At 42.5% G+C, this 25,732-nt stretch overlaps 1 protein-coding gene across 2 annotated transcripts in view; it reads right to left on the bottom strand.

The window, feature by feature from the left end:
* Window positions 1-25,732, bottom strand: part of sh3rf1 (SH3 domain containing ring finger 1) — a 70,254-nt gene that overhangs the window by 16,447 nt on the left and 28,075 nt on the right. Inside the window, exons 3-6 of one of the 2 annotated variants that reach the window (XM_034708574.1) lie at window positions 13,347-13,622; window positions 12,703-12,798; window positions 7,758-8,063; window positions 1,657-1,767 (exon numbers count right to left, since the gene is read on the bottom strand). In XM_034708574.1, coding sequence (XP_034564465.1) covers window positions 1,657-1,767; window positions 7,758-8,063; window positions 12,703-12,798; window positions 13,347-13,622 — 789 coding nt within the window. The remainder of the gene's footprint in view (window positions 1-1,656; window positions 1,768-7,757; window positions 8,064-12,702; window positions 12,799-13,346; window positions 13,623-25,732) is intronic. The other variant, XM_034708582.1, reaches the window with a different exon arrangement.

Here is a 25,732-nt window from a genome sequence, read left to right as displayed (position 1 = left end):
ACCCCATCACAGGGATGGTTGTCACATACTATGGGGTTGGTTGTCACACACTATGGGGTTGGTTGTCACACACTGTGGGGTTGGTTGTCACACACTATGGGGTTGGTTGTCACACACTATGGGGTTGGTTGTCACAATGGTATTTCAGAGGGAATTTTTTTTTAAAAAGGCAAGAAGGCAGAACTAAATTTGAAAGTTTGATTGCATTGACAAGTGATAGGCCTACATAACTTAATGCATTTTAACATAAAATGAGGAACATGAACAGGAAACACATCTTTAGGGCAGCCTATATAACAACATAAAGAACAAAACAAATAGGCTGAACAATAATGGCCGACTCAACTAGGCTACATGCAGTCACTGTCTGAGTTACAGTGATGACAAATGTAGGATCTGCGCACTCCAACTCATTTCACCATGCATGATTTTGCCAACATAGGGGTTTGTTGTTACATGTGACGACCAACCCCAAAGAGAATGTGACGACCAACCCCAACTGGTATTTTTTGCTAGCATCAAGGCTAACAACCATCTAACAACTAGTTAGCTAGCTAATAAAAATCTAAACTCTAGCTTTCCCCTCACACTTTGTAAGCGTAACACTTGTTTTGTTATAAACCCATCGTTTAAAAGCCTAGAAGAAAAATACTGAGGAGCTGAATATTTACAATTTGACATGAAAAACACAAAAAGTCCTCTCACCTCAAGTTCAGCTGTCTTACTCCAGAGAAGACTATGTAGGTGAGCTCTGATCCTAATTCTGGAAATGTCCATACCCCAATTTGAGAGACAGCGCCCTCTGGTGGCGAGATATAACGAGTGTGCCAACCAACCCGTGTGACAACCAACCCTGTTCTCCCCTACCACTAAGAATGTTCAGTCATATTTCTGCCATATTGTTTTACTTTTATATGTTTTGTGTGACAATTTTTTTTACAAAATGTGATCACGAAACATGCGCGATCTTTGTCTATATTCTTAATTTTAAGACACTTTTATCAGCTACCATTCCTTATCCACAAACATTATCTTTTATTTTAGGCTGTATGGACTCTTAAAATTTGAAAATAAATCTGCAGCTGCAACCGGGAAATAAGTGGGATAAAACACGTATCCCGCTTATGTTATTTGCGTTGGGTCTTGTCCACCCTGTCGGGATTCTATTTCCCAAAACTAGCTGCTAACCATACATTATCCCTTTACATAACAGCTGTGAAAGAATATGTAAATAATGTCTTCTCTCTTTGTATCACTGCTTTGTTTTCATCAGTAGCGCTAGCCCTCACAATTTCCTCTCTGTGTCTCTTGACCATCGCTGCTCTCTGATTTAACTTTCAGGTGAAAATATGAGCGCAGACTTGTTGTTTTTTTAAGTTTTTGTACATTTCAAAACTATCAAGTGTAATATTAGCAAAGATGTATTGCATGTGTTATCTAAAATTAATAAAGTAGTGATTTTTGTTGGACAACCCTGATTAAAACGATACCACATAACGATGCACCCACACACAAATGAGTCAGCAGTGTAAGCAAAACATTTCTTAACTGTTCCATGGATTTACTTTCTGTCTTTATGTCGTGATGAACTTTTATTTTGTTGCTCTGCTTTGTGTTTGTCAGAGATTAATAAGAGCTGCAAAGGATTCCACCTACCACAGGGATGGATGTGTAGCTCGTCTCCGAAGGAAACGTGAAGACAGTTGCTGTAGTAACAGGACTGCTCGGGGGTGGCGTCACAATTAGTCCAGTTGTGCAAATGTGAACCTGTCAACAAATGGGAAACCAGCACAGTTAGATACCCCATAAAGAATCCAATGTAAAGGGCAAGCTCCACTTACTCCCAGAGAATAAACATGGCGCTAAAAATCCACTCCTGTCACATTGTATGTAAATGAATCATGCAGAAAAGTGGTGCACACGTGGGTCCGTCTCTGGTGACTTAGTTGTAACCACAGTGGAGGTCTGATGATCTGATTGGATAAAGGAAACCAGCTGACCACAGAACGGAGCATTTTATAGGACATGTGAAGAGAGGCGGCTTCTCAAAGCAGTTACCCACGTGAGTCATGGTGGTGTCCCAGTAACAAGGCCATACTGTTGGACACACAATATCTCCCTGTAGCCTGAACTCTCTCTCTCTCTTTCTGCATGCATGACTGCCCCAGACAGAGCCGCCTCTAAAAGGTGAACCTTCCAGAGGGCACGCCGGCCTCAGATTCAATCTACACTCTGTCCTTATCAGCCGTACTCTGGGCGTGCCAGGGAGAGAGGTAATGCAGAAGCGTGTTCAAAGGTGACACTGTGTGTGACGTGGCTGCTTCAAACACAGAGCAGACACAAATCAAATCTATTCTTAATGACTGAAAGCAAATAGCATTTTCCTTCTTTCTTTCTTTCTCAGATAGTAAGGGCTGGGTGTTAAAAAACCTTTGATGACAGTGCTCAACAAGTACATTCTTTAATCAGTATGGAAAACTTAAATAACATGTCACAAAGCAGACATAAACAGGAAACAGCTGGCCCGTGTGCTGTGTTTAGTTTGCACGTCAGACATCTGTGCATGTGTTACGCTCAGCTCGCAGCCTTCAGAAAAGGAGAAGTATGACCACTGAGGGAATCCTAACCAATAAAAAGAAAGAAAAGTTTAACTTCATAAGCAGCAGCTCAGCTCACAGCCCTTAACACATACTTTTTATGTTTAAAGCTGGGGTTGGTAGTCAGGTTTACATACACTTTTTGTCATACTGGTTAAAATGATCTTTATATCCCGATGGCAATCAATACATAATGTGTTCTTAAAAAAGAGTGAAAAAAAGCTGCTATCTACAGCCGGAGTAAACCTGGGCAAACACCAACCAATCACCGTTTTTGGGGTCCAAAAATTTAAACCAATTAAATCCTGTCCTGCTGTTCTGCCCGCCTCCTGCCCGTACATTTCCCAAGCAATCCCCATCCCCTGCCTCTGCTTCCCCTGACTCTATTTACTGCCCCTCTCGCTCCACCTCGGGCCTGTCCCCTCGGGACTGTAGTCCGGATCAGAGTCTAAAAAGCTCTCACCACAGGGGCTCTGACAAGCAGAAGAATGAATGACGTTCAGTAAGTCCTACAGAAAATGTATATGTACTGTAGCATCCGTCCAGACGCTGTAGGGATGACGAGCCGATTCGTGAACACGTTGATCTTAAATAACCGGTCACTGTCGACTGTGATCACGCCAACCAACAAAGCAACAATCAATGTTTGAATGAATGAAGAACTTCTCCTCTCCTCTCTCCCGCTCACACACTCTACACCTCTCCTGATGCCTTCACTGACTGTCAACACTGTAGGAATTAAGAACATCTACACTGAACACGTTTAACAAACAGTAGAGCTGTTACAGTATTATATGTGTGTTATAACTTTTCTCCTGATATCGTGTCACCAGTACAACTGGATAATGCTAGCATGACAGTTGTGAGTGCTAACAGCAGCCATGTTTGTTTGTGTTTTTAACTTTCACTATGATAATGTTTTGGTGAGGACCGGTTTTGGATCAATCACGATCATATGGTCATGAATCAGCGGCGCTCGTGTATGTGAGCGGGGGCGTTGTTTTGGAGGAGCTCCCAGGGGAGGGGGGAGGGGTTAGACAGAGTCCTGAGGAAATGCTATATTCAAATTCATGCTAGTTTTCCGAGAATACCAACCCTAGCTTTAACTTGTAGTGTAGCATCTTATTCTCTTTTACTGGTTTAATATTTTGATATTTTATTAAATTATTGATTTATTTTATTTTGGTAGGTTTAGTTTCATATCATCAATTTCAACATCTAGTGTTATTAATATGATATTTAAATGTACATCATCATCATTATTATTATTATTATTGATTTTATTTTATTACTATTGCAGTTATTACTATTATTACTGTTACCATTATTATTATTGACTTCATTTTATTATCATTTTCATTACTACTACTATTACTGTTGTTTTTATTATTTCTAACATAACTTTGTGTTGCTTGAAATTGTTTCACAAATAAAGTCTGAAGTAAAGTTCATAAAAAGAGGACACTTCTTAAACTGGCAGCATTTTGGTGCTTAAGCTGTAATAAATACTGATATTGATCGATAGAGAAAACAAGTTATGATCCTCATATCACCCAGCCTCCTGTCCTGTCTGGTTCTTAAATAAATGGGAGTTGTTTTCACGGACGAGACAGACTTCTCGACCCCCAGAGGCAACTGGGTATTACCTTTGTTGTTTTCTGTCTGGGCTTTGGAAGGAGAGATGATGAGGAGACGGTGAAGGAGGGCAGAGGAGAGGAGGAAAGAGCACCTGAGGAGTCTCTCTCGTGTTTTTATTGAAACCCATCAGAGGTCTGTTAATCCAACAGACCTGTTGTCACCTGAGAGGATGTGTTTACAGGTGAAGATATAAGATTCTTTCACTCTTAAAGCCTCCTGACAATGACTGGTGGGAACAACTAAAAGTAAAAGTAATTTCTGTGCTGTGAAAGTGTTTGTTTGCTCTGCATGATCCGCTCACACTGCAGACACTTCCTTCTTTTCCCTCCACAAAGACGCACACAAACACTGCAGATGAAAGATTAATGATTGAGCCTTATAGAGAGTTTTGCAGCATGGCATTTTAGTGCGCGTGCAGCACCGGGACAACGCAGAGCGCACATTCAAGAGTGAAAAACAACAAGCAGTGAAAACAAACAAGAAGAGAGTAAATGGAGGGGATTTAAAGATGTGGACGGAGATACTAACAGCACACTCCCTGGGCACCGAAGTGAGACAACAAACATGAAATCTGAGTCATAAAGTGAGGAAAATCTGAAAATGTATGCAGATAAAAAACAGCTGCAGCGTGAACATGAGCTCTAATAAGGCAACAACAGGCTGGTAACAGGTAGCAGCTTTTAACCATGCATTCTTATTACACTTTAATTAAAGTCATAGAAAGCCTCAGATTAAAATAAGCAGCAGGATGCTTGTAAATCTTGTTCTGGACGCCTCGCTCTGATCTCCAGCAGCTCGCCACCATAAAACAGCTGTGAGTTCCTGTCATGTAGGGATTGGTGTGGAAACCTTGAGGGCTGAACTGGAGTCGTTTTTGCGGACGAGTGGAGTCACGCATCCCTGATTTCAAACGCTTGGATGGAGCAATGGCCTGTTTGGTATGATGGGGGGGTTGGGGGGTGGGAAAGGGAAGTCAGCCTAATTGCAGACAGGAGGAGAGCGGAGCCTCTGAGAAGCAACAAACTTATTGTGGGAGCGAGGGAACGAAGGTGGAATGTGTATAGTGTCTTTCTTGTTTTGTAAACACGGCCGCAATTAAGAACCACTGAACAGGAGAGTGACAAATTAGCTGGTTAAGAGAAGCCGTTCATCTGGTTCACTGATTGGTCTCTATTTCACATCTTCTTTAGCCAGAATGACGACAAAGAGGAACACCCTCAGCTGAGAGACTTCAGTGTGACCATTCAAAGTGCTTTTATGACATTTCCAGGCTCAGATTTTTAGTATTAGTTTCAAAAACATGAGACAGGATCCCATTGAGACAGATCTTTACTTTACCCTGTAGGTTAGAGGAGAGGCTGCTTTCATGAGTTGTTATTCCTTTTCTTTAAAGTGTCTCTGCTGCTAAAGTTTGTCAGTGAGAAGTTAGTTTATCAAGCATGAGGAGTGTTTCTTCTTTAGATCATTTTATTTTGATGTAATGTTTTGTCCTCATGTCTGATGCTGAAGCCGGATTATCAAACAGACGCACGTTTCCTGTTGAAGATTCAGACGGAGAAACTCAATAACCAGGGCTTTGCTAGCTAAAAGAGCTAAACAGCTAACGTTTATGTCAGCGTGTGAATGCTTCACTGCTCTGTGAGGACTAAAGGGTTAATCCGTGTGCATATTTACGTTATTCAGACATTTATTGGGACACCGGAGCTCACATCATGACACCGGGGCTGTGACGGGTAACGTTAACAGTAACTCCCCTTAGGTCAGATAATAAGAAACAACAAAATAAAATACCATAGCTATGCAGATGACACACACATTTACATCACCATATCACCAGGGGATTATAGTCCCATACAAACACTGAGTAAATGCGTTGAACAAATCAATGACTGGATGAGCCAGAACTTTCTTCAGTTAAACAAAGAAAAAACTGAAATGATTGTTTTTGGAGCCAAGGAGGAAAGGTGAAAAGAAGATGAAATGTTCAAACCAAGCCAGAAACCTTGGTGTAGTCATAGACTCAGACCTTAATTTCAGCAGCTGCATTAAGACAATTACAAAGTCAGCCTACTATCACCTTAAGAATATATCAAGGATTAAAGGACTCATGTCTCAGCAGGATGCAGAAAAACTGGTCCATGCATTTATCTTATTTAGCAGACTAGACTACTGTAACGGGGTGTTTACAGGACTCCCAAAAAAGTCCATCAGACGGCTGCAGCTCATACAGAATGCTGCTGCTCGAGTCCTAACAAGGACCAACAAAGTAGATCACATCACTCCAGTTCTTAGATCCCTACACTGGCTTCCTGTCTGTCAGAGAATAGACTTTAAAATCCTGCTGATGGTTTATAAAGCACTGAATGGTTTAGGCCCAAAATACATTGCTGATCTGCTGCTACTTTATGAACCACCTCGACCTCTGAGGTCATCAGGTACTGGTCTGCTTTCAGTCCCGAGAGTCAGAACGAAACATGGTGAAGCAGCGTTTAGTCATTATGCTCCACATATCTGGAACAAACTCCCTGAAAGCTGTAGGTCCGCTCCAACTCTCACCTCTTTTAAATCAAAGACTAAGACCTTTTTGTTTACCACTGCCTTCCTATCTTAGCTCATTTTAACTCACTTTAAATGCACATTTTATTTTTAACATATTTCTAATTTTTCTTTTCTGTTTTATTATATTTGTAATTTGAATTATGTTGTTTTATGCTTTTCTGAATGTTTCCAATGCTTTTAATGTTTTAATGTAAAGCACATTGAGTTACCCTCGTGTATGAAATGCGCTATACAAATAAAGTTGCCTTGCCTTAAACCGGTATGTCTGTTCACCTTTTGTAAGCTAGCTAACGGTTCACACACTCGTTGTTATGTTACAGTTAATAATTTGATGTCGTTGATAAAAGCTGTTTAACAAAGAAAAGTAGCATTCATTTGATTCAAACACTAATGAGACACATCTTTATCACAGTTGGTGACGGTGCTCATGGGAAATGGAGTCTTCATGTCAGAAAAACAATACCAACTTCGTCCAGAGGGGGCGCCATAATCAACACAACATGAAAGCTCCTTACAGTGACTTTAAATTGTAAGTTATATAAACTTTTTGTTGGTCTTGTTCAACAAATTAAATCCCCAAAGTAACACAAACTCAACAACTAAGGCAACAGTAAACCATCAACTCCCGTGTTCTGCAAGATGTCAATAACTCATTGATTCTTTAAAGACAGCGACGTGACGGCTGCTTCAGGTTACAAGAAGCAGCTTAAGGCAAAAAAAAGGGTCAGTCTCTGTAACGTTGCAAGACGTGTCGATAATTACAACAATCTTAGACTGTGGGTGTCAAAACAAGAACTTGGGCCAGGTATAATCTGCCAGAAGTTACTCTTAAAGACTACAAGAGAGTGCATGCTGGGAAGTTCTGTGATAAAAAGAAGCAAAGCATGCAAGGACAGAGACACCATGTGATATAAAGATAAACTGAACTGGACCTATATAGAATAACCTTGTGGAGTATCTCACCTGTGAAGGTGCGCTGCAGGACAGCCCCCCGCTGATCTCTCCGATCCGGGCTGCTGCGGTGGGGTTGCTGGAGCTGATGAGGACCGGCCCGCTGATCTCCATGGAGTGTCTCTGGGGAGGGGGGGCGAGCATGGGCTTGTGGGACATGGTGAGAGAGGTGAAGGAATGTCGCTTCTTGCTGTTCTTCTTCTCCCCTGCCCGCTGAGCGCCGTTGCTCTGGGGCCCAGAGGAGGCCCCTTCACCAGAGTCCCCGTTGGAGTCTGACGGCTTGTCCAACTCTATAAGCTGACGAGCTGCTGAGTTGAACTGTGAGAGAGGAAGAGAGGCAGGGGGTGGTGGAGAGAGAAATGTAAGGTGAAAGTAACAGACAGAGAGGCAGAAGTGATGGAGCTGGGAGCATTAAAACAATCATGACAACTGTCACTCTCATGCAATCATAAAAATGAGTGACGAGGACGATCTGCACATGAATCTAACCGGTGATAACGGGGGACTGGAGCGTGATCTTTAAGAGCATTACAGAGAACAGTCTGGGGGGGTTGATGGGTCTACACCAGGTCTAAAAGTGCAGACTTTGTGGCCCTCTCAGGCGCTGTAATGTGCAACTGCAAGGTAAAAATCAAAGGAGGAGCAGTGCGAGGTTCCAGTTAATCACAGGGTGCTCTCACTTGCTGTCACAGATTGCCCCGAGCGGCTCCCTCTACTTAGGACATAAAAGCGAAGCGTTTAACTCCAATCCAGGAGGAGACCTTTGCAGGTTCATCTCTGACATGTCAGCACATAAGTCAAAGAGGCAGAACGGGGAACAAAATATCCTTCGCCTAATTAACCTTAAACCATCTTTATAGCATGAATGGAGCATTTCTTTATAAATCAAGTCGACTCAGGATTATGTCGGTCGTATTCTGTGCAAAGTTCATTGCACCAAACTCCAAAATCAGCCTGCATGCATCCTTATTTATGTGTGGCCCTGTCGCACCTTGCAGATTTAGCCAGTATTTTCCTGACGCATCAAAATGCCTCTAAAATGATGACAATGACAATAATGACAATGTATACATTTTGAAATGAGATGCACTTCATTGGTGATTAAAAACATGTGTGTTATTAAAAACTCTGCAGTCTCTCTTTGTAAGAACATGATGAGCCGTGGAGAGTATCAGAGGAGTGAAACTAGCAGGAACACAGCCTCTGCTCTTTACAAGAAGTTACACTTATTGACTGCAGTGCTTTCAAAAACTTAACATTTTGAACTTCATTTAATTCAACAACAGCAGCTTTATCGTTGAACACCACCAGACTCTGACATGCTGGCTTCAGCTTCTGTTTCAGAGGCTCTGCTGATTGACACTGAGTGAGAGCTCCAAGGCTTCTCACACTCACACACACACACGCAGACTCACAGCTCTACGTGTGTGAACGTGTGTCAACCATTGCATAACGCACATACAACTTATGGACATGCTGGACGTATGATCCATACTCGCCATACTACGGCGTGCTTCAGTGTGCTCTTTTTTCTTTTCTTTTTTAAATAAAGTGTTGCTTAACGATACAAGACAGGTGAGAGACATGACAATAGCATACACAATATACAAAAAGTGAAAGACAAGACAACAAGTGAACATTACAGAGAATAATGTGTGTGTCCGTGTGTGTATGTGTGTGTATGTGTGTGTGTGTGGGCGTTTGTCTCTTTGTATGTATAATTGTATCAAAATAGGACAGTAGTTTGAGATAAGCTGGGTGGGAGAAGGTAGTGAAGGCAATTTGGGGGTGGGGTGTAAATTATTAGAGATACCCTTCCATCCATTATCTTGACTGCTTAGCCTGTTAGGGGTCACAGGGGGCTGGAGCCTATCCCAGCTGGCTTCAGGCGGAAGGCAGGGTACACCCTGGACAGGTCGCTAACACAGACAGACAGACAGACCGACCATTCTCGCACACACTCACACCTACGGGCAGTTTAGAGTGATCAATCAACCTGGTGAGCATGTTTTTGCACTGTAGGAGGTAGTGGTGCAACGGATCAATGTTGATCCGTGATCCGTACGGATGCCTCTCCACGGTTCGGCACGGATCGGTTGATGAAAAAAGTTGCGCGTGTTCACGTGATGACCGCACGTGTGATCCACACTCACTCGTCAAGCGCAGTGGTAGACATGGCAAGTGAAGGAGCAGAGGAACTTGAAAACCCTCCTGCATCTTGTAAGTCACATGTATGGGAGCATTTTGGTTTCCCTGTGAAATACAGTGAATGCTGAATGTGCTTGAGCCACGTTATGAAACTCCGTTGCGCACCCACTAGACCAGAGGCCGTCAATCCGCGGGCCGCATCCGGCCGTCTATTCATGGCCCTCGAACTGTTATTCCATCACTCTGTGTTTTGGTCGGATCACTTCGTGTTTACCAGGACTTGTCTCCATGTCAACGATACGCACACAGGCTGTTACTGGGTCACTTAAGAGTCCAATGCTGCGAGTGCAATTTTTCACTTTCACTTTCGTTTATGGAGCAGTTCGCATATTGGCACTGTGCCAGCTGTAGGACCCTAGAATGCACGAAAACTGTGTGTTCAGTTTGCTGCTCAAAGAAAAGTGGACGGTAAAAATCAGCGATTGAAAGAAGAATGGAGTGAAACTTTTGAAGTTCCTCTGCTCCTTCACTTGCCATGCTATGAAATGCAGTGGATGAGGCAGGACTGGGCCCACAGATAGGGTGCTTTGCACAAGCTGTACATTTTGAGTTGAATCTTGTTTTTATTTAATGGGCAAAAGTTTACAAGTGTTTTACAAAATAAATGGAGGACAAAGTTATATTTATCTTTTTTCTTATTTTTTTGCTGATCCGAAAAATGATCCGATCCGTGACTCAAAACCGTGACCTGATCCGAACCGTGAGTTTTTTTATCCGTTGCATCCCTAGTAGGAGGAAGCCGGAGTACCCAGAGAGAACCCACGCATGCACAAGGAGAACATGCAAACTCCACACAGAAAGACACCTGACCGGCCTAGGATTCGAACAAGGAACCTTCTAGCTGTGAGGCAACAGTGCTACCCTCTGCACCCCCATGCAGCCATATTAGAGATACCCCAAATTAAATAATTATAATAATAGATAGACACATTAAAAATTAAAATAAAAAATAAAAAAGGAGGGGGGGGGGGGGGTGTGTGAACTAGTTCAGTGGGCAAGTAAGAAATTGAGTTAATATAAATAAAGAGATATACTAAAACTACGACCACTAACAATGATAAAAATAATAGTATTAATAGTAATAATAATAATAGTAATTAGTTCGATTTGATAAAAATAAATAAATAAACAAATAAATAAATATTTTATAATATTACTGATCATATTTCTTAGTATCATTTACACCTTAATCTTAGCCATCATCATTTCTGCTTCTTCCTTTCACCCTGAAGTGCTCTTAACTTCTACAAAACTTACCTCTGACTTATTATTTTATTTATTAGACCTTTATTTTACCAGGTAAAAATGTTTGACTTATGTGACGTACGCCAGCATACTCGCCAATTTTTTTATATACTGGCATACGCTGACTAAATCATCAAGGTGTGACAGGGACATGAAAGAGACGACTGTCAGCCCAACATCCAAACATTTCAGCCGACTCTTTTCTTTCTTTTAAATCACTGTTGTTTCTTTTTGACTGAAGACAAGATCTTTGGACCAAGTAAAGGCTTCCCTTTACAGCTCTGAAGCACAACCAGACGACGAGCATTGAGGGGACAATGAATTTTAATTTGCTAGTTTGAACTACAGGGCCCCATAGGTGGATATTTTAGGTTTCTGCAGCTCAGCTCACAGCCCCCCTTTCAGCTGCCAAAGAGCATCAGAGAAACCCTGACGTCTAACATGAGACTTCTTTATTCAGTGTTTCTGCCAGTTTTATCACCAGCTTGTTCTGTTTGCAGAGAGAGAGAGACCTCTTTGGATAATTCACACCCTCCCTGGTGAAAACCGTGTGAACGACGGACACTGAAGGGTCATTCTGAGACTCCAAAGTTTACAGCCTGCCATGCTTTTGCTCCCATATTGCTGTGAGCACAACGATGTTAAAAACGAACAGTGCAAAGATTAGACCGACAAATTTAAAGTCTTCTCTGGTGATCTAAATTAAGTTTTTTTATTGTTGACTTTTCAGAAGCCAGCTGGAGAGTAAACAACTGAAAAGGCAACAAAAGCTCCTGAGGCGGTGATAAACGATGGCCTGGATATTCAGTGATTGTGCTCGACTAAGAGAACATGTGTGGCTGCTCTATATGTTTGAGGTTAATCTGCATTTGCAGCGGAAATGTGAAACCAAAACATCTCTTCAGAGGATGACAAAATATCCTCTTCTGTTTCTGCAGGAAGCAAACAATGCATAGCTTCAGACAGCCTGCATTCTGCTCCTGTCGTCTTCTGCGGTGTATAAATAAATGAATATTAAAAGGAGTGAGAATGAATGAAAGGGATAAAGCAGACTGTCACAGCGTCTGAGAAGGGGCTCTTCTTTTGGACTGACAACAAAACGCGTCGATGCAGCTTCGTATTTGGACTCTATTCTCAGAGTTTCTTTGTGCTGGAAAGGTTTTGATAATATTCACAACAAAAGACGGCGCGCTGCCTCTGACAGCGTTTATGTGAAATCATCTTGAAAGGACAAAGATTTACTTCGTACTTATGTCAGGATTATTCCTAAAGCTTTTAAGTGAGACCTGTGGAGCTCAGGGAGCGAGCGACTGTGACTGTCACAATCTTCAAAGACGCCTTCAGTGGCTCTGTGAAAGGTTTCAAAAGGAAGAGGAGAAGTCTGGTACACAGCTTGCAAGGTGTATGAGGAAAGAAGTTCAAAAGGATCTTTGCACTTTGCTGTTTTTCATGTGGCAGGAGCACCGCTGACGACTGCTGACATTTTGACATTTCGTTTCCTTACCTCCACGTATGAGATGGGAAAAATTCCAATTTTGTCTCCCAGCATTCCCTCTGCCCAGTTCTCATCCACTCTGCGGATCACAGTCAGGATATCATCCTGCAGATTCAAGACAGAAAGAAGAGGAGGAGCGCTGCATGAGGAGGAAGCTGCTAATTAAGGATGCTGCTAGCTAAGAGAGATTCTCATCCTGGAGGAACAAACCTCGAACAGAAATAATGAGGCAGGGACGACGTTCTATTAAAGGGACACCCCCTCGAGTGGAAACAGAGGTCGAAAGCATTTAACTGTTTGCAAAATGACTGAGTAAGCTGCTTTCTGTTTTGCTTGTGTAGCAAATAAACAACTGATGACAGATACAAAAAGCTCAAAGTATAACCCAAACAGCTGGACAGATATAACCGCCTGATTACCGTAGTTAAGCCAAGCCCGACTCTGTATGACATTCATTCTCTGCTGCTTAATTACAGCCGTTCATCAAGACGTCTGGCTCCCATATAAAGCGCTCCTCTATGTGTTTTAGTTAACAGCTCTGACATAACTCCAGAAAATGAATGCCTAGAAGACAGAGTGTCAGAGTAATGAGAGGTATTTTTGTTTTACTACAGAGACCACGTGGCAGAGCTCATGCTGCCGCAGCTTCTCACCTTGGAGAAAGGCAGACAGTCCTTGTCCGCCTCCTTGTCTTTGAGCTCAAAGTCGTACAGAGCTTTGCACTGAGGTGGCGGCTGCGGCAGCGGCTTGATGACCTGGACGAAGTTGGTGGGGAAGAAGCCGTGGACTCCTCCCATCTCCCCGTGGTACCAGTTCTCGTCCACTTGCCGGCGCAGGATGATGATGTCGCCCTTGGTGAACTTGAGGTCTCCTGGTTCCTTGCCATCGTAGTTGTAGAGCGCCTTGGCACAAGGGAGCTGTGGGACACCCTGAAAACAGAGGGAGGGAGTTAGAGGACAGAATGGAAGTGTTCAAACATTAGTTCACCTCGCTTTACCTCTGAGAGTTCGACAGCCGTATTGTTTGTTTATTTATTTGTTTCTGTGTTCATAATGTCTCCCAGAGGAGCACAAAGACTCTGCCTGGATTAACTTTACTGCTGCTTTCAGCTGTCTGGTGCTTTGTTTGATGACCTGCTGAGATCAGCACCAGGACTCCTCAGGTAGAAAACAAACACTATTATTCAGTTTCAGCTGTGACGCACCCATCCATCTTTCTCTGGTGAGTCACACATCAGCTGAAATCTGTTTTGCACCAAAATAAAACAGATGTAACTGTGATTTTTCTTGCAGTAAACAGGCTGGGAAGATGCCAAAATAACTGCAATATAACACAGATTTGTAAAAAAATTCAAGTTCAATTCATGCTCTTTAAAAAAAGAAGGCTGGATTGAACTATATCTGACTCGATCTCAGGAGGTCAGAGGATTCTCAAGGTGAAAGGTTCATGCAACACAACGTCATAAATACTGCAGCTTTGAGAAGTGAAGTTTGATTCCATTGGTATGAACTTGAATCTTGGTTTGAACACATCTTTAAATTAATCCTGCGCACACTTCTTCAAACAGAGATTGAACTAAAGGAGTAGTTCACAACTTATCTTCAAAATGCAGCAACAAAGAAACAATGCAGCAACATTTGTAAAATCTGCACCAAAATGAACAAAAGTAACTCAATAAATAAAACCCCAAAATAAATCTAAAGTAACACAACTTTGGGTTTAAGCTTTCTCTTTGTGTTGAGGCTTAGTTGGATTCAAACAAAAATTAATCACCCATCAAAGGCCCATTTTACAGAGAGGCACCGGAGCGGAGCCAGGGAACTGTGAACCGGAAAATATTCACGCAAAGGCCAAGAGCAGAACTGTTAATAGCTTTGACACCAGTTAATGTGAACGATATCAGATTTCAAAACAAAGTCCATCACTGCTACTGCAGCCAACATCGCTAAAAAGTCTGGACGCTTTTAACACAGTTTGATGGTTTGCAAATGTTGAAACTTAAAGATATATGCTCATTTTTAGAATCAATGCCAGCAACACATTTCATAAATTTGGGACAGGGACAACAAAACTCTGAAAAAGTTAAAAAGAAAATCTCCAGACTACTCCAGAGAGACTGAGTGTCTCAGGAGGAAAGATGGGAAGAGGTTCACCACTCTGTGAGAGACTGCGTGAGCAAACAGTTCAACAGTTTTATGTCCCATTTTAGTCTTTTCAGCCCTTTATAGTTTTAGTCTAGTTTTAGTCGATGAAAACTCAAAACATTTCAGTCTTTGATTTTTGCAGAAACATCTTCACTCTTTAAATAATTCATGTAGTTGATCAGATATTGGTATCAGGGTTGTACCAAGTGTTAAAATCGTCAACATTTCACTCCTTTAACACTTTTGCTTATGCAATATCTTAAGTTAAATAATTCAGCCTGGCCCTGCTAAAAGGTCAAAAGAAAACATTCTTGATGTGGCCACTGTGACTGTATTTAGATTCTCTTGATTCACTGGAAAATGCCATGAAAGGGCTGTATTGCACATTTACGATGGTCCTTGAATGCACCTTGCAGCGGCAGAGTCACTGAACAGTCAGTTCATGGCACTCTGAAATGCATCTGCATCTTTGATGAGTAGGAGTTGATCCAAACTAACTAAATGTGTCTGATGTTTCACCAAACTGGATTAAATCAAGCTGTACCAGCAGAGCTTTTCACGGTGAGAGCAGCAAAAACAGCAAACATTAAATATTAAACAGACGTCCCCCCTGGTTGTGTCTTGGCATGGAGGTGAGGAGAGCTGGTTCACACAGCACACCTGCTGCAGGTAGTGACCAAGCTAACACTCCGCCTGTCACAGGAAGTCATCACTTTTATCTTTAAAGATTAGACGCACAGCGGGGGAAACATGGATTCTTAATGTCTCGTCATCGTCAACAAAATCAAAACATACTTTCATCAGAGTTTTTATTATCACTGATGCACTTTAGCTCGTCATAGTCTCATGAAAAAATGAGTCGTTGATGAACATTTATCGTCATAATTTCGTTGACGAGATTAACACTGGTGGTGAACTGCTGTTTTTAGCACTTTCTCTTGGTTCCAAAGCATCAAATTGCTACAAATTTGCCCACCAATATGCTGGCATCAACTTCAAAATGTGCATATATTTCATATTTCAGGGATAAAATGTTGCAGTTTCAATATTCAACTTGTTGCCTTTGCATTATTTCTAATTAAAAAGAAGGTTTGCATGATTTGCGACCTGTGGTTGTAGAACGAAACACCCTATGGCACACATTAGTTCAGAGAGAGTAAACTGCCCTGTTTGTGTCCTCATGGTTAAAGAGTTTATGTTGTGTTCACAGTTTAAGTGTGATGAGTCCTGCTGGTTGTGACTAGCTGACTAACGCCTTCAGAGGGCCCAGGGCTCTGTCCCTTTATCTCGCAGAGGAAGGTTTTGTATCTCAGTCTGCGAGCCTAGAGTCCTGAAAGGCCCATTCAGGGAATGACAATCCGGGGAGAGAGGGACAGGGCAAAGTAGGGGGGGGGGGGGGGGGGGGGGGGGGAGTAGCAGGATAGAGAAGCATCAATGTACTCCATTCAGGGTGGGTGTCCGTGAAGAAGGCTGCAGCCCAAACCAACCCCCCACCATTTATCCCCAGTGCTGTTAGACATCTTTGGCAGTGATCAGAATCACAAACTGGGTCTCAACTCTGGAAGTGAAAGTGCAGAGTCGACAAGGAGCACGGGGGCGGAGATAAGATAAGAAAAAATGTCCGGCGCTCAGAGTGTGATCCAGACAGAGAGGGGTTAACTCTGGGTTTGGAGCGGGCTCTGCAGTCTTGTTAAAGGCTAATGAACCGTTTAAAGGCTCAGAGAATAAAAGTACAGAATGAGCTGTGATGGTGAGCCAGGGTGACATTACCCTGCTGCAGAGAATCACACAGCCTAAAGCACAGAGCCAATCGTTCTCTGGCTCTGCTGGTCCTGCCTGTGGGGAGGGGAGAGAGGTGGGAGGACGGGGGGGGGGGGGACTGCAGCCCCCCTGCAACACTGCACTGGAACTGGGCCTCCTTTCAGAGGAAAACAGGGCTTTTGAGCCCACCCAGGCCTGGCAGGGAGTTTCGTGATGAAAATGCAAATGAAAGTTGAAGCTCTGCCATTTTTTTTTGTGGCAAATGACAGAACAGGTTCAGGCGTACACAAGGCCAATACGATCTAATTACATGGTAAATATGAAATGCTTGTCCTCCTTTAAATTGCAGAGTTTGTGAGAACATGTCTGTGCACCAAGGCCAAGTCTTAATAAAACCTGTAGCAGGACACAGTGTCCAAAGTCGGCTGTGTTACGTCATTACTTTTGCATGTTAAAGTCTCTGCACAGGTGTCAGGCAATCTAGCACGTACACCGCACTGTACAAGAACAACACGTCCCCATTCCTGTTTGACATTGCCATATGTGGTGTTTTTTGTTTGTTTGTTTGTTTGTTTGTTTGTTTTGTTTATTCTACTTCTTAACTTGTTTTTGGTACTTTCATTCCTTTTATTATTATTTGTTTGTTTATTTATTTATTAGTTTTTTTTCTTGTATGATTATATTATTATTTCCATGTGTGTGTATTTGCATGTATGTATATATATGTGTGTATATGTATGTATATATATATATGTGTGTATCTGGATATATATGGATATATATATTTGTATTTTTATACTTATTGCTCTTTTACATTTTTCAACTATATATTTATTGATATTCACCTACTCATCGTATTATAGTTTCACTATTCTTTATTTTCCTGCTTGAGCACTTATCAATCTTTTATTTTAAGTTATTATCAAATATTATTGGCTTGTTTCTTTATTTATTTACTTAATGTGTTTCTTATGCAAAAACATCAATTTTTATTTCAATAAATGTGATCAAATACCTTAAGAATCAGGATTGGCTAGCTTCTGAATGGCTATTTTAAACATGGTGTTGTTGTCGGCCCTGATTTTCAGCATCGTCACATCTCTAATGCTGAGTTTTGACACAAACCTGATGCATGCAGAGTTTTTTGAAAAGAGGAGACCCATGTGGGTAATTTTGCTTGCAAATGAGATGATGAATGATGAGGATCCAAGGGTCCAGGACCAAAACCTTGCTAATAAATCTACATATTCTACGAGTAAGACGATGTGCCTGCTGGAGTTTGCATATTTTGATTGCCCTGCTCCTCTCCTGCACACCTGTCGTGTGAAACACATGCACACAGGTTTTTTTCTTCTATCGTTTCAAACTTGCCGTGCAGTTGCTCCCGTGTTGCACCATGTTCAACGACGGAATGTGAGTCACCTCGGCTTCGTCCTCTTGGTAATTGGAACGCTGACTTTTTTTGTGGGCAGCCCTCAAACAATCTCCAGACAGCATGATATTCTTTGCTCTCACGTTGTTGCTGCCTTCTTCTCGTGTTGTTTTTGATCTCCCTGTCCTGGCCTTGCAAAATAGAGGGCTGTCAGCAGACGCACATTTCCATGTTTCACTCGACTTAGCATGGAGGGAGGAAGAAAATCAAGACAGGCTATAGGGGGCCTTTGAGGTGGTGTGCAAGACAGAGCACAACTGGGGATGGGTTATGGCTGGGGGGCGGTAATTTCCGGTTTGCATCCATGGAGACTTAGCAGTGGTGGCTGTCATGGACCTGTATGTAGGAGCAGCCTCAGTCCAGACTAAAGACCCCCTTTGGAGAAAAGACTAGACTGTGCTGCTGACGGGAATGAGCAGAAGACGGCTGTGTGTGTTTGCAGTTGCAGCAACACAGATCCTGCATGCTACTGTCATGTTTGAACTCTCAGGAGATTACAACAAAATGCATCTCACTGTGAGTCTCTTCCACAAAACAGCTCAGCTAAAAACACCAATAGCAGACGACTCAAGACCCGGTCTGACGAGGGCCAGGCGAGTCTTTTCGTCATTTGTTCTCAACATCTGGGGTAAAGGTTTATGGGTTTAATTATACGGCTACAAAAGCCACTGTTTGGGTTGCTTTATCAGGACTTGTAAACCTCCTCTGGTTTGGGGGCCTCTTTAATGATTTAGAGAAGAAAAAGCCACAGACACAACAACCCGTTTACATTCACGGTAACCAAAAACAGGCTGTAGATCCGATGGGGCTCGTTGTTATTTCAGGCTGTGACATTTACTGCAGTCTGCAAAATAAATATCTTACACTGCACCTTTACTTTTATCTTATCCCCGCCCAAACAAGAATATAAAAATTCATATGGAGCCAGAGTGTCTCCAACTACAGCGGACTATCAGCTCAGATCGCAGATAAACCAGCTACACTTATAATTAAGGATTTAATGAGTCATTACCCTCTATCAGCTGGATAAACAGAGAGATACGACTGTTATTTAAGTGCCAGATAACTGCTTTCACAACCTCCTCCTTACACGACATCAGAGTTGTTCGTACTTGTAAGGAGTTGTAATTATTTTTGACTCAAACATCTTTAACAATAGCTCAGGTATTAAAGAAAACCTGCAACCTGACTGCTTCCACTGCCACCACAGGAAACTTAAGTGTATCAACGTGAGACCAACCACAGAGGACAGCTGGGACAGGGTCAGGTCTGAGTTTTTGGTGTCACCAAACACCACAATAAGCATTCTGTCTTCTCTAAAATGAGTTCAAAGCTCCAGGCACACAAACCCGTCATCAAAGAGCCAGCAGTGACAAAGACCAACTGCTGCCTGAGCTGAATCTGGGCCAAGAAGATGCACATGACCACCCTGCAAAGACTACAGCTGCACTTTCTGCACATGCATGAGCGAAAGTGACCCTCCACAGCAGCAGGTAGAGGTGTGAAAAAATATCGATACAGCAATATATCGCAATACTTTGACTGCCGATATAATATCGATATTTCAACTCTTAATATTGATTTTTTTGTAAAAATAAAAATTCATATTTTAGCCAAGTTGGAACTAAAATACGACTTCAGTATTTCAAAAACAATAAAGTGGAAAAGTTGTTATCAATCAAATAGTTGGACCTAATTCGTCCTTTCAATTTTGAGTAATATTGTGTGATTTACATATAGGGGAGAACGGGGTTGGTTGTCACACGGGTTGGTTGGCACACTCGTTATATCTCGCCACCAGAGGGCGCTGTCTCTCAAATTGGGGTATGGACATTTCCAGAATTAGGATCAGAGCTCACCTACATAGTCTTCTCTGGAGTAAGACAGCTGAACTTGAGGTGAGAGGACTTTTTGTGTTTTTCATGTCAAATTGTAAATATTCAGCTCCTCAGTATTTTTCTTCTAGGCTTTTAAACGATGGGTTTATAACAAAACAAGTGTTACCCTTACAAAGTGTGAGGGGAAAGCTATAGTTTAGATTTTTATTAGCTAGCTAACTACTTGTTAGATGGTTGTTAGCCTTGATGCTAGCAAAAAATTCCAGTTGGGGTTGGTTGTCACATGTAACAACCAACCCCTATGTTGGCAAAATCCTGCATGGTGAAATGAGTTGGAGTGCGCAGACCCTACATTTGCCATCACTGTAACTCAGACAGTGACTGCATGTAGCCTAGTTGAGTCGGCCATTATTGTTCGGCCTATTTGTTTTGTTCTTTATGTTGTTATATAGGCTGGCCTAAAGATGTGTTTCCTGTTCATGTTCCTCATTTTATGTTAAAATGCATTAAGTTATGTAGGCCTATCACTTGTCAGTGCAATTCAACTTTCAAATTTAGTTCTGCCTTCTTGCCTTTTTAAAAGATTTTTCCCATTAAAATACCATTGTGACAACCAACCCCATAGTGTGTGACAACCAACCCCATAGTGTGTGACAACCAACCACATAGTGTGTGACAACCAACCCCATAGTGTGTGACAACCAACCCCATAGTGTGTGACAACCAACCCCATAGTGTGTGACAACCAACCCCATAGTGTGTGACAACCAACCCCATAGTGTGTGACAACCAACCCCATAGTGTGTGAAAACCAACCCCATAGTGTGTGACAACCAACCCCATAGTGTGTGACGACCAACCCCATAGTGTGTGACAACCAACCCCATAGTGTGTGACGACCATCCCTGTGATGGGGTTGGTTGTCACAATGTGTCAGAGTGTCTTTGATAGTTAATTGCCTCTTTGTTACAATGAGTTGGAAAATGAGAGGGATACACATTTCAAGCCAACACCTTAAGCTTCAATTTAATGTAGGAATGACTATTGAAAGATGTTTTGATTATGAGCAATCATCAAACCCCCCCATCTCTATTTTTTTCTTAGTTAACTGTGTAGAATATGGCAATATGTCACAATATTGTGATATATCGTGATACTATCGTATCGTGATGCGTATCATATCGTGAGGTTCTTGCCAATACTTCCCCCCAGCAGCAGGTGGCAGTAGCATTGATTAGACACTCAAAAGTGGAAATCAGAAGACTCAGGACCAGGTATGCATCCATCGTCCATCATCGTCTGCCAACGCTGTGCTATTAGTTTCAAGAACACCAGCATCAGACTTCCTTTTCTGTGAGACGTTTACATCTGCAGCATGAATTCTGTCCTTTCTTGGTCCCTTGCATCCCCTAGAGGAGCGCCTACTCACTTGATTCATTATGCCATACAGTGTAACGAAGATTGCAGGGAACGGTACATTGGTGAAACTAAACAACCTCTCCCCAGAGGCATTGCCCAACACAGAAGAGCCAGCTCCTCAGGCCAGGACTCAGCCGTACATCTGCACCTCAAGGACAAGGGACACTCCTTTGAGGACAGCAAGGTTCAGATCTTGGACAGAGAAGAGCGTTGGTATGAAAGAGGGGACAAGGAAGCCATCTATGTTAAGCTTGAACACCCTTCTCTTAACAGAGGTGGTGGACCAAGACACTATTTGTCTCCTACATACAATGCTGTTTTGAATTCTCTGTCAAAACAAGTAAGACCATTCTCACACCAGAGACCATGTGACTCTAACGATCCACAGCTGACCCATCACCCTAATGACTGTCAGGAACTAGGCTAATGATCCTACTTAGGACCCTTTGTGACTCCTGGACACACCCACGACTGTTAGTGGCTTATACAGTATCTTCGAGCTCTTCCTAAGTCTGGTCAGAACTGAAGATGCCTTTCAGAGGAGAGGTGAAACATCTTCAAGGATTTCTACCAGTCCAGTTGCCTTATCAAGCTTTGGAGTGGATAGTGTAGGAAACTGGGAGAGAGTGGGGGAATGACATGCAGGAAGGAGGCCATAGGCTGGATTCGAACCCGGGCCGCCCGCTACATGGGCGTTACATTAACCAGTAGGCCATGTCCGCACCCGATGACACTTTTTTAAAGCTTGTTCAAGCTCAGACTAATAATAGCTGATGCAGTCCAGGTTGTCAGAGAATCTAACCACAAAACAGCGATGGGAAGATTTGTTACGCAAGCTTAAAATGTTAATCTGACAGCTTGTTATCTGCACTCATTTGAAGATATCATTTATAGAGATAAGTTAATCAAGGTCAGATTAACACTGATGTGAAACTGGATGTGGATTTGCTCCAATCAGACTGTTTTTCCTGCAGACGCCAAACCAGAAGACTCCTCATGCTGAAAATCCCACCGTGCACAGATTCTGCTTCTTATGTGACACAACTTTTAAAGGGGGTCTTCTTGCCTCCCTCACTTGTTTCTCCTCTTGTGCACCGATTCTTCTCGCTGAGCAGCCAATCAGAGTGTCAATCACTTCTCTCTCAATGGGCCCCCCCTGCAGATTCAACAAACTCAATCAGCCAAGAGACCGCAGAAGAGCCAACTGGTGCCAGTGGTGCAGAACAGACTCCAAAAAACGAGGGGCTCAGATGCTCATCAATGGGCCGACGTTTGAAAGTGGAGCGTAAGAAACTTCAACAGGATGTGCAAATCTCTGTATCTGAAAAATAAGAAGTCTCAAGTATAAGCGCTCTCTGTTTTCTCTAACAAGGTTATCTCAAGTCTCTGTTATTAGCATTCACATTTACATGCTTTCTTTGGCAGCCTGTTATTGTACCTGTGTGAATGAGCCGGAGATAGACAGACAAACAAGGACAAAGATAAAACGAGTGAGAGGAAAAGAGAGACGTTTAGAGCATCAGCTGGTGTGTGTGTGTGCAATTACTCCTGTACTGCAGATAATGCAATTAGACCTGTGTGCTAAAGGGATTTGGCTGTTAAAGTGTTCTCTTCCACAGCACTGGATTATAACTGAATTAACAAAGTGTTCTGCTCTACAGCACAGCCAAATGTCAACAACCAGTGAGCAGACGTGCATAAAAACACATGTGAGCATGCAGAGCTGTGGAGGTAAGACTGGGTCAAATGGGGATAATTACTTTAACAGCCTGACTTTACAGTTATGTTTGCAGGAGACGTTGTTAAAACAATAAAGAAATAAACCTGCTTTCGGTTGGGGACGGTTTATAGAACCAATCAGCTGTAACAGAAGTACAGTTAGACCCCTGCAACAGTCTGCACCGTGGAAACATTGAGGTAACTTCTGCTCTGTCAGCAGTTCACATGCAGCATGTAACCACAGAAGACATAAACCTTTATCCCACCCCTGTATGTGCCAGACTCCACTCCCATATGGATACCTCGAGGAGCTCTGCAGGGGGGCGGAGAACAAGCAGGGGGCAACCACTGCCAAAACAGTGAGCGCAGGATGAGGAGGGGTAGTCCGTCTGGGTCGCCCTTCCACAAACATCCCAAGGCACAGACATGTCAGACAGTGACCAGGCGGCCGTCATAGGACATTTGTGATTCATTACCAAGTCACTGTTTATTAGACATCATTGCCATAAGCACCCGGGCATGAACACTGACACATGACGTGAGAGAGGAATCCAGAGGCAGACGCCATCTTGAATCCATTAGCGCTGCATTGGTTTAAATTGATTCCTAATGGCCTTTTTAATGACCACTGTAGAGCAGACTTCCACACTGTCTACAAACCTGAGGGCTTTTTGGCAGAAAATGCAGGAACTGGGCTGCAGACAAAGAGAGGCAGACAAACGGCAGGGATATCAAGCTTATTAGAGCGATAGCCGGAGAGAAAGAGAGACCTTTACAGACAAAACTGACCCAAAACAAAACTGTGTGAGTCATCACGTACACGAAGTCAAACCAGAGGCTTCAATCCTTCAGTGGTTCTATTCATAACACAGTTTTTCATGTTTCCTCTTAAACAATTTTATTTAAACTTCCTGCATATGTTCTCTTTCCCCGTTTATTTAAAGGCACTGTGATGAGTTTTCATCTTGTGTTGATTCTGGCGCCCCCTCTGGACGAAATTGGTAGTGTTTTCAGGGATGATTTGTTGTTGAAGCAGATCTTCTTTTTAATCCTACGTTTCCATGTTCAACTTTTATCAGGATGCAGAGTGACGAGGTCACGTGTTGATTTGTAGCTCCGTCAGATTCTTGACTAACGTAGCAACGGCTAAACTTTGTGAACCGTTAGCTAGCTTACAAAAGGTGAGGAGACGTGCAGGTTTAATGTTACCCGTCACAGCCCCGGGTTTCAGGATGTGAGCTCTGCTGTCCCAATAAATGTCTGAATAACGTAAATATGCACATGGTTTAAAGGTGACATATCATGCAAAATCGACTTTTTAATGGTTCTCTACCTGAAATATGTGTCCCTGTCTACAAACCCCCCGAAAATGAAAAAAAACCATTCTGCCCCTGTTTTGATTTCTCCACCTTTCTTTAAATGTGTGCTGAAATGAGCCATTTCAGACTTCCGTGTTTTTGTTACGTCACAACAATATCCGGCCTGTAACGGAGTCAGAGCTCGGAGCTTGTTCAGCCCATAGACTGTATAAAATACAACTCAACCCCTCCTCAGTTTTTCATTCCCTGCACACATGTGTGCTAACAAGGAGCTTAGGAGGGAGGCATGCTAGTTTTAGGCTGTCTTAATAAACACAAAGGTCGGTTTTACTCCCCACGTCTGCAGATTTGAAGATCTAGTGGATGATTTTTATTTGTCATGGAAAAGTGCTAGTGCTAGTTAGCATAGCCACATAGCTACATGTTCGTAGCTGTGTACCAAGACACACGTTGACATGCTGACAAATAAAACAACAAGAAACACTAAATCTGTGACCAATGGTTCAGAAGGGTCCTGCTGCCTTTCTGGCAGAGGTCGGTTTTACTCCCCACGTCTGCAGATTTGAAGATCTAGTGGAAGATTTTTATTTTTCATGGATAAGTGCTAGCGCTAGTTAGCATAGCCACATAGCTACATGTTCATAGCTGTGTACCAAGACACATGTCGACATACTGATAAATTAAACAACAAGAAACACAAAATCTGTGACCAATCGTTCAGAAAGGTCCTGCTGCAGGCGCCTCTCCGTCAGGATCAGATTCTGGATCAGATTCAGAGGGTTGAAGTAACATGCAGCCAACATATAAACATTAGATCAACGTGCTGGAGAGCCGAGGCCACATCCACTTCCTGAGGGGGCGTGGTCAGAGAGAAAACAGACCGTTCTGAACAGGGCTGAAGAAGAGGGATTTTCAGGCAGACCAAAATCTGATTTCAAAGTGTTTTTTTGAGCATAAACTTTAAAGACATGTTTTGGGGACCTCTTAGACTAATATATTTTGATGATAAAAGCGTAATATGTCACCTTTAACCCTTTAGTCCTCACAGAGCAGTGAAGCATTCACACACTGACATAAACGTTAGCCGTTTATCTCTTTTAGCTAGCAAAGCCCTGGTTGTAGAGTTTCTCCCAGTAAAACTGAAGCAGAGAATGTGCGTCTGTTTGATAATCCTGCTCCAGTATCAGACACAAGGACTAAAAATCATGTCAAAAGAACATTAACTAAAGAAAATAACTCCTCCTGCTTGATAACTAACTTCTCACTGACAAACTTTGGCAGCAGAGCTCGAAACAGAGACACTTCAGGGCGAGAGAGTCTAAACCAATCCCATCTCATTTTACCCAGGAGGTCATGAAGAAGCATCAGGAAAACTGCTCACAGTGCCTTTAATCTCTTTTCCCATTA

This window comes from Notolabrus celidotus, chromosome 2, assembly GCF_009762535.1.
Source record: "Notolabrus celidotus isolate fNotCel1 chromosome 2, fNotCel1.pri, whole genome shotgun sequence".
NCBI lineage: Eukaryota > Metazoa > Chordata > Actinopteri > Labriformes > Labridae > Notolabrus > Notolabrus celidotus.
This window is presented reverse-complemented; position numbering and strand designations above follow the sequence as displayed.